The following is a 9,685-nucleotide window of genomic DNA, read 5'->3' on the forward strand; positions in this document are numbered from 1 at the left end:
GCGATCAAAATTAAAAATTAATGCGAAAAATGGATTCTCTGACCCAAAAAACCCCCGTATACACATTTTCAATAATATTTTTTGTCTTTGAAATGCATCTAAGAGGTCGTTTATTTGGTATTTTTGAAAATATCTACCAAAAAATTTTGGCAGGCTCGAAAATGATTTTAGAGGTATGGTTCCTTGGGCGAAAATGTTTGTTATGGTCCATAGTACCAGAATCGCAAGGATATGAATCAACTTTTTTAATTGACCCACCCTAGTGTATATGTATGTACCTATGAAGATTTCATGGAGAACCAAAGAAACAGTTGTAACCAATTACATGATTTAGGATTTAATCATTTTTTATTCCTCATCAAACTCATAGATAACTTCTTGTGCCGCTAACAATTGGATCTTTTAAAAAAAAAATTTTAACTTATTTTCCCTTATTGTAGACAGTCGCCGTGCCAGTCCAGCGGTGGCCTGGCTCACTGGACTGGCATGCTACTGGTTTAATGTAAACGAAGCATATCTTTTTAATATAAATATTAATGTATTTCCGTATTTCCTTTTCAGCATAAAAAAATCGATCTATCGAAAATAAAACAAAACTGCTTCAACTGACATTTTTTCGTGCAAGAATTGTATCAGTTCAGATCATTAAATTTTAGTTTTGATAAAGTCGTAAGCAAAACGATTTTAAAAACACGTCGTGCACAATCCCTTGTGGATACGCTCCAGGGGGACATCTAAGTTGCAGCTAACAGATGAACCCCATATGTCAATTGCTGCAGCCGAAAATGCAGGGTGAGTAAAGCATTTTATATCAGCTAAATACTATGTAGTTTGCATGGAAGTTTAGTTCACCTGAAAGTCAAATAGGTATAGGAGAGAATGAGACATGATGAGAACCCATCAAAAATAGCGTTGTTTATAAAGGAACTCCGATGTACATATGTATATAAAATTTTCAAATGTGGAACTGAAAAAGCATATGCATATGGAATACTAAAAATCAACAGCCAATTTTTGTTCGGTTGACATGGAATTTTCCACATATGTGTGTATGTATGTATCGAGGGCTTATATTCAACACAACCTATCTGCAATTTTTACAAAAACTACTTTCTGATATTAGAATCCATCTGAGACTTAACTGTCATCACTGAGGTTAATTCGAACTATGCAATTTAATAACAAATTATTCTAACTAGCGCTGCTCGAGGTCAGCATCAACATCATCGATGACAGTTAAGCCCAGATGGATTTTTGTACAGGGTGAGCCAAATAATACCTACCAATTTCACGCAGCAGGTCCATTGTTTGCCTAGCAGTGTGCGCAGTCGCTCCATCTTGTTGGAACCACAAATTGGGATGCTGCTCTGCCGTTGGCCGCAAAAAGTTGTCAATCATTGTTCTGTAAGAAGTCCCAGAAATCGAAGAAATATGGGGTGATAACTTTTTCGGCCATAACGTCGCACCAAACAGTGCATCTGGATGGGTTTAACTAGTGCAGGTGTGTTGCCCTTGGATTTTCAGGGCCCCAAAATCTACAGTTTTGCTTATTGATGCGCTTCATCCTACATCAAAACATTACCTAACAAATCAATTTGTGTGCTAGTTGTGTAAAACGAATAGCGTATTGTAGTCGCGGTTGGTGGTCTTGCTATAAGTATCCATTATGATTTTCCAAGAGATTAACTATAACATGCAGAAAGAAAATAACAATAATATTAAAAAATGAAGAAGTTATACGTGTTTAACATTGGTAGGTCGTAGATGTCCCACCCTGTATAAGAATATCATTTTTCTGGACGTTGATTTTCAGTAAAAATTTTGTTACTTCACTACTGTCATTACTCAAAAAAAAAAGAAATTATTAACTAATGATTACTCTTTCCACGTATGTACATTAAAGTGGTCGAAAAAAAATATCCCGAGATATGGTTTGGTGCACCTTTCAAAATTTTTCTTCTTGCTAAAAGAGCTGCCTGCACCACACTACGTTTCTAAATGAAATGTTTATATCTTACATTACATTACAAGCTTCAGTAGCCGGCTTTTAGCTTCAGGCGCTAAACGGTTAAGTAGTATATCAAGCAAATTCATGGGCCTTCAACAAGTATTGCTAAGGGTACGTTCACACAGAAAGCGGAGTCGAGCCGATCGTAGCCGTTCCGAACTGAGTGAAGATTTCAATCTTTTTCATTAGTGTTTTGGAGCTGAGAGCAGAACAGTTTTTGATTTTGAATTTTCTATTTAATTTTTCAGCTTCATGACCCTGCTGTAAACAAAATAGCAAAATATTCAAATAAAAACGAATTTAACAACTAATGTTTTGAATAAAATTGAGCAAATATTTTTGCCGCTTTTCATTGACGGTAAGTTTTGTGGTACCTTTGCAGCTTAGTCCATAAGAAAAACTCCGCTTCGCTTCGTTCAGTGTGAACACCAGCAGCTTCGCTTTGTTCCGCCTTGCTTCGTTCGGCGTCGCTTGACTTTCTGTGCGCCCTAAAAGTCTTATAAGCAACCTTGAACTAATTTTAGATTCCCTCAGCGAAAGCAAAGGCTCGGATGTAGAATCTGGAGACATTCAATGTAAAATTAAAGCTTAATTGAAGGCCTGCCTTAAAGAAAAAGGAGCCCATCTCTGAAAATCCTCTCGATTGGTGGAAAACTAAACTAAAATACGACAAATTGACAGATCTGGCCCGCAAATACATATTTGAGCGCTACCCGGCAGCGTTCCAAATGAGAAATTGTTCAATGCAGCCGGCCTTATATACGAGCCTCTAAGAAATCGCTTCATGGGTAGGGCTGCCAGACGTCCCGGTTTTCCCGGACATGTCCCGGTTTTAGACTATTTGTCCCGGTGTCCCGGTCCAACCTTAAAATGTCCCGGGTTTCGTTTAAGTGTCCCGGTTTTCGATTTGATTGCACAAATTTTGCATAAAAATGACTACACTGAGAGATAAAATGCGTTGTAATATTAAGAAAAATTTTATGAATTTACTGGGGGAAATAACTCGTAGTAAACATGATTTTTTTTTATTTGATTATCATTTTAAAATTTTCGTATTTAAAAACAATACTTTCATACCACGCACACGTGGTGTTGAATCAAACTGAACATTTGAATGCACATTTACATGCCTGGCTGTAGCTGAGTGCACGAAGATGCTTGCCACAATTTGCTAATTTCCTGAGCGTCAGGGTTCAAATCCCATTACAGGCAGCATGGAATATAAATATTTTTTAACTTAATTATAAAAAAGCATCCGTTAAGTGCAAAGCACTTCATTTTAATATTGGCGTATTTCAATTGAATAATTCTATACTAAATACTAAAATTTGTATACTTAAATTTATTACGAGTTGGGTTGGTGCTCTTTCATATGCGATTTGTATACCTTTCTGAGCATGAAATGGTATTATAACTTTGGTCCGATGTTTGTAAGTACCAGAATAAGAAAAGACAGATACATTAGAATGTATTCTTAAATGATCAGAGCGGCGAGCTGAGTCGATTTAGCCATGTCTGTCCGTCTGTCCGTCTGTCTGTCTGTCCGTCTGTTTGTATGCAATCTAGTCTCTCAGTTTTCGAGATATCCGGATCAAATTTGGTAGGTGGGTGTATTTTTATAATGTATTAATCATTTGTCGGAACCGGAAGAATCGGACCACTATAACATATAGCTCCCATACAACTGCTTGTTCATATGTGAGATTTTTCGTTATAACTTCTCCATTTATGCAGCTAGGAACATACAATTTTGCAATACTTCCACCCATTATCAACATAAAATTTAGTGTGAAAACTACAAAGATCGGGTGACTATAACCTATAGCTCTCATACAACTGATTGTTCAGATATAAGATTTTTCGTTATAACTCCTCCATTTCAAGAAAAGAATACTTTCAGTGAAAATGGCGAAGATCAGGTCGCTACAATCTATATCCACCATACAACTGATTGTTCAGATATGAGATGTTTTGCCATAACTTCTTCATTTATGCAGCTAGGAACATCAAAATTCGCACCGTTTTCACTCATTATTAACAGAGTACTTACAGTGAAAATAACAAAGATCGGGTCACTTTTACATATAGCTCCCATACAACCGATTGTTCAGATACGCGATTATTTTATTATAACTACTCCATTTATGCAGCTAGAAACATGAAATTTCGCACTATTATCAACAGAAAGTTTACAGTAAAATTAACAAAGATCGGGTCACTATAACCTGTTTATTGCCCCATACAACTGATTGTTCAGATATGGGGTTTAAGGTAAAACTCCTTTAGTTGGACAGCTAAAACCGATACATTTCGTAAGCTATTTTTTAAATAACAATACAAAGTCTGCTGAGAAAATCGTCAAAATCTATGCTGCATAATCTTAATCTCTTGTACCACTGATTGTTCAGGTACCAGTTTTTGCGATATATGTATCTCCTTTATGTAGGAAGCTAAACCCATTAAATTGTGTTACCGGTTTACGTACCGATCACACAGCAGTGAAAATCACTTAGACTGGTGTTTTATAAGGTATATCTTCCATACCTCTGATTGTGTAGATATGATTTTTTATATATGTATCTGCTCTATCTATGCCTGCTGTGATTATATAAATTTATTCAAATGCAGTAATCTGTTAAAGTGAAATTTTCAGATGCTCATGAAAGGGCATAGCCGAAGACAGCGCTGCTCTTACTTGTTTTGTTTTTTTTTTTAATTTACCACGTTTTGCCCAAGCAATAGTAAATGATTAATATAAGTATGTACCTAAATACGTTAAAATGACATGCACAGAGTTTTACAATTATATTAAGCAAAAGCCAGAAGTTTTGAAACAAGTTCACAGCAACGAAACAAATGACTGATATTGTAATGTTACCTTGTATTTAATTTTTTTTCTTTCGTGAGACCTAGATTACTTATAAGTACCGTGCCGTACAAAATTATCGGCTCGGAGACTCTTTCATCTGATCACAATTTCTAATCAGATCTTTTAGAAAATTTTGGAAATGTAGCTTTTGAGCCAATTAGTAAAGTCCATGTCGCAAGTTACCAGAAAATTTCGTTGATTTTTTGCAATTATTTATTTTTTTGCTGACAGTGTCTTCCACATACAAAAAAGTTTCGAACATAGTTTGTATGGAAGAAACTATCAGTAAAAACAATACCAAAAATCAACTAAATTTTTATGGGCTGCGAAACTTCATTTTCAAAATTTGTATAAAAAGTGTGAATAGAAAGCTGCGAATTTGTATGCAAATTTATTGCGTTTTCCCGAGTTTTGCACAAAGTTTAGAAATTTTATTTTTATGTTTTCTGATGTATTTAGTATAAACTGTATTTTTATAAGGAACAAAACGGTACATGCATTGTGAAAAGTTCTCTGTGCTTTAGTTGTGATAAATTGTTTTGTTTTGCTGGTGTACGTTGTAATGATCTCATGATCTCATGTTTTTATGTTTTTGTTTTTGTTTGTCAAAATAAAATTTTACTACATCCTTTCGTACGTAATTTTTATCGAAACGAAAGGGAAGGGAGCGAGAGGCCTCTGTATAGGTTAAGCACTCGTTCAATGTTCGAATAACAGTGGATCACAAATTTTTAGTTTGGTGTTTGTTCTCCAGACGCCACTATCCAATTTCTATGTAGAATTTCCTCGGTGATTCCCAAAATCGAGTTAATTTTTTTTCTATGGATAAGTACGTTTTCGCGATATTTGCAATTTACCGTTATACAGCTTAAAATAAAAAGTAGTTCCACTTAATCACGTATATCTTACGAACCAATTTAACAATCATAAAATGGGATACGTCTGATCAAAGCTAAAAAAAATCTCCATAAACCATATATACATCACTTTCCGATAGGACTGATATAGGTGTTTCACAAGTTGTCGTATGTGTCGTATTGTCGTATGTCGTAAAATTTTTAACGGCTAAATAAATGTTAAGTGGACTTGAAACCACAACCAACTATTTTTTAACGGTGTGAAATTTCATAATCCGACTTTTATGGTAGCTTGCGAATCCCTTAAATACAGCTTTAGCCGTTTAAAGTTTACGACATACAACGATACGACAGTATACAACGCCTTGTGAACTCCCTAATAAATTAATTAATCATTCCAGTTTATTTTTTATTTTTAATGAATATGAGCAGAAAAGCGTGTTACTCAGTTTTGCGTGGCGTATGAGTAACTTTCTTTCCTACTCATTTTTCATACAACAAATCTTTGCGTATTTTCATTTGACCACTCATTACTTCTTTATTTATACCTCGCTTTCCTTTATTAGTAACTTCATTTTTTTTTGCACCAGAACAGGCTTTAGCACAAATGCAAAAATTTTGCACAGAGCCTGTTATTTTTTTAATTTTCTTCTGTTAAAGTTTGATTTTTTTCATTAAAAATAATAAAACAAACTGGAATGATTAATTAATTTGTCAGAAACTATCAGTCCTATCGGAAAGTGAAGTACATATACATGGTTTATGGATAATTTTATTAGCTTTGATTTGACGTTCCTCATTTTAAGATTTTCTGGTCCCACTTTCTGTTTTAAGCTGAATAACGGTAAATTGCTTATATCTCGAAAACGTATCCATAGAAAAAAATTTAACTCGATTTTCGGAATCACCGAGCAATTCGACATAGAAATTGGATAGTGGCATCCATTGAAAATTTTTGCTGTAAACCAGTGTAATCATACATTTAGTACTTCTATATTGGCAGTAAACTATCTGCGCAATGTGTTTGGATTCCGCAATCAAGTACGTTTTGCGCATGCACCGGATTTTCATGTATTAGCATCTGTGAACATATGTGACGAATACATTCAGTCGAGTTTGACGTATCCTCAGTAGGGTTTGAAAAAAATTTTAAGGGTATTATTTTACTCTGTGGTGCTTAAGTCCCTTTGTTAACGTTGTTTTAATATACAAACTGAATTTTTATGATGAAGTATTAAAATTTTATTTTAAAGCTACCTGGAAATTAAAAACCCGTTTTGAAAATTTGTAAAATGATCAGCACTTGATTATTTTGGAATGTTTAATTCAAATATATACATATTTCCATTTTTGGCTGAGTACAAATTTACTGACTAGCCAGGTAAAAACGAATAAATAACTATTTAGACTCACTCAAAATTGTAGTGATCTTTATATAATACTAGATCGCCCTCACCCGCTTCGCTGAGTGCATGAAATTTCTACGTGTCACATTGAGTAAAATTTATTTCAAGAAAAATCAGTTAAAAAACAGGAGGTTTAAAATTTGTTTTAACCATCTTCAAGCAAAAACTTCCTTAAACTTCTCACTTATCATACTTTTTCAATTAAATTATCCCCTGAACTCAATTTGAAATCTTAAACAAATGGAAATCTCTTACATGTATTTTTCAAATGAAGCCCCTTAAAAATCATTTCGATTGAGACCCATGTTGCAATAATTCATTTAAATTATTGAATAGTTTGAACTTAACCTTTTAAACAGTTGGCAACCTTTTTAAACCTCTTTCGTCTGACACTTATATTGTGATACATATACAAAATCATTTCGATTCATACCAATCTTCTATAACAATATATATTTTGAAAGACGTTTTTTATGTGTTCGCAAAGCTCGAGAACGGCCGAACCGATAACTTTGAAATTTCAGATACCTGCTTCAGATGTCCCAAGGATGGTTAAAGGCTAAACAAATTGCGATATATAAAGGGGGCGTTGCACCTCCCATTCAAACCGATTTTTTCTTACTGCATATCTCTGGAAGTGTTCATGGTAGAATACCGGAACTTGGTACGGAAATATATGAAATCAATCTTATACTCATGGAGAAAAATGGGCTATTTGAACAGAGGGTGTGGTGCGGTAAAAACGCATAAATGTTATTCTTCTGTATGTGTATTTGTAAGTGAAATTCTCAGTACGATTATGAGTTAAAGCTTCATTCGGAGACACCAGGATTGTGCAGGGGTAAATCTCAAATCTCCACCGATAAATCAACCACCAGAACCATTTCGCTTCTTTTACTGTAATATTTAATTTAAAATAATTTAGTTTAATTTTTAACAAGTAAGAAAGTCTAAGTTCGGGCGGAGCCGAACATTAAATACCCGGCGCAAGTATTAAATATATGTTTTCCACCTTTCCGAAAGCTACCGCTACATGATAAGCCGGGGTGTATACATTTTAAGTAAATTAGCGTCCTTAAATTTCGAAATATTGAAATTTCAAGCATATCTTTAGCGGCCTAAATTTTAGTCCGATTTCAATAATTTTCAACTCTTTGCTTTCATGTGGCAAGCACAATAACCATACCGAGTTTAGTACAAATTGCTAGAACGGTTAGCGAGATACATATATGTGATCACAAGTGGGCGGTGCTACGCCCATTTTCCAAAATTTTGTCCTAAACGTATTTCTTGGTAAAGAATTGTTGCAATCATCAATTTTGAATAAATTAGCTTCAATATTTACTGATTTATCGAAGATTTTGTATTTCTCGAAATTACCGTTATATGGGATGTGGGCGTGGTTATTGTCCGATTTTAGAAATTTTCGGCCATTTGGTATGCTGTACCAGGACCAACAACTGTGCCAAGTTTGGAAGAAATTGGTGTAGCGGTTACCAAGCTATACACATGTAACCATAAGTGGGCGTGGCTACGCCCATTTTCCAAAAATTTATAAAATTCATGTTTTCCGTCTGAAACTCATTGTAAGTATCAATTTTGAGTGAATTATCTTCAGTAGTTACAAAAAATATCGCAGATTTCGTATTTCTTAAAATTACCGTTATATGGGAGGTAGGCGTGGTTATTGTCCGATTTCGCCCATTTTCAATACCATCCGTCCTACGCCCAAAAGAAGTTCACGTACCAAGTTTCGTTAAGATATCTCAATTTTTACTCGAGTTATCGTGTGCACAGACGGACGGACGGACGGACGGACAGACAGTCACCGCTTAATCGATTTCTCTTTTCATTCTGATCATTTATGTATACATTTGTCTATATCTATCTCGATTCGTTTTGCCTGTTACAAACAACCGTTATGTGAACAAAGTTATAATACCCTTGTGCACAAGTGCGCTCGGGTATAAAAAAATAACTGTTATTTTCGGTCCCTTGAATATTGTGCAAGTGCACAGACGTATATCTAACCAGTCACAGAAGAAAGCATTAAAAATTAGTAATCAAAACTAAAATCGAGAAACGCTGATGACGTGACAAATTCTGAAACAAACCAAAAGGACGAGAATGAAGAATTCTTTCGAAAAAAACGGTGTTTAAACAACGATTGTGCCATGATGTTAGATTGTAAAGAGGAAAGTCAGGAGGATACATCCGACATTTGCAGCCCCGATGAAATTCTCAAAAAGTAATTATTGCACCGCAATAAAAATAAATAAATATAACTGAAAGTCCTCTCCTGCAGTGTCAGTCGAAAAGAATTTACAATTTTGTCAAGTCTCCAGTTTTTCAAGTTTGTCGCCTCGAGCGAGTAGTTGTATAGTAGCGCAGGTTTGATTTACGACCCTTCTAAAAGTTTTTATTAAGTACAATGTTCCAATTTTTAAATTAAAGTACTAAAAAAACATTCAGTCTTATCATGAGTTTAATTTTCCCCGAACCGGTTCACTTTTCACTTTTGGTTTTCATGTACATATTTACTATG

General features: G+C 34.6%; 1 protein-coding gene across 10 annotated transcripts in view; it reads left to right on the forward strand.

Annotated features, from left to right (window-relative positions):
• Positions 1-9,685, forward strand: part of LOC118735995 (nuclear receptor coactivator 2) — a gene marked incomplete at its 3' end in the record, with an annotated part of 105,787 nt that overhangs the window by 19,582 nt on the left and 76,520 nt on the right. For all 10 annotated transcript variants that reach the window (XM_036466093.1, XM_036466100.1, XM_036466094.1 and 7 more), the window contains 1 exon segment: positions 562-792. In XM_036466093.1, the coding sequence (XP_036321986.1) occupies positions 764-792 (29 nt within the window).

This window comes from Rhagoletis pomonella, unplaced genomic scaffold (genome assembly GCF_013731165.1).
Source record: "Rhagoletis pomonella isolate Grant_MI unplaced genomic scaffold, Rhpom_1.0 Rhpom_scaffold_00003, whole genome shotgun sequence".
Classification (NCBI taxonomy): Eukaryota; Metazoa; Arthropoda; class Insecta; order Diptera; family Tephritidae; genus Rhagoletis; species Rhagoletis pomonella.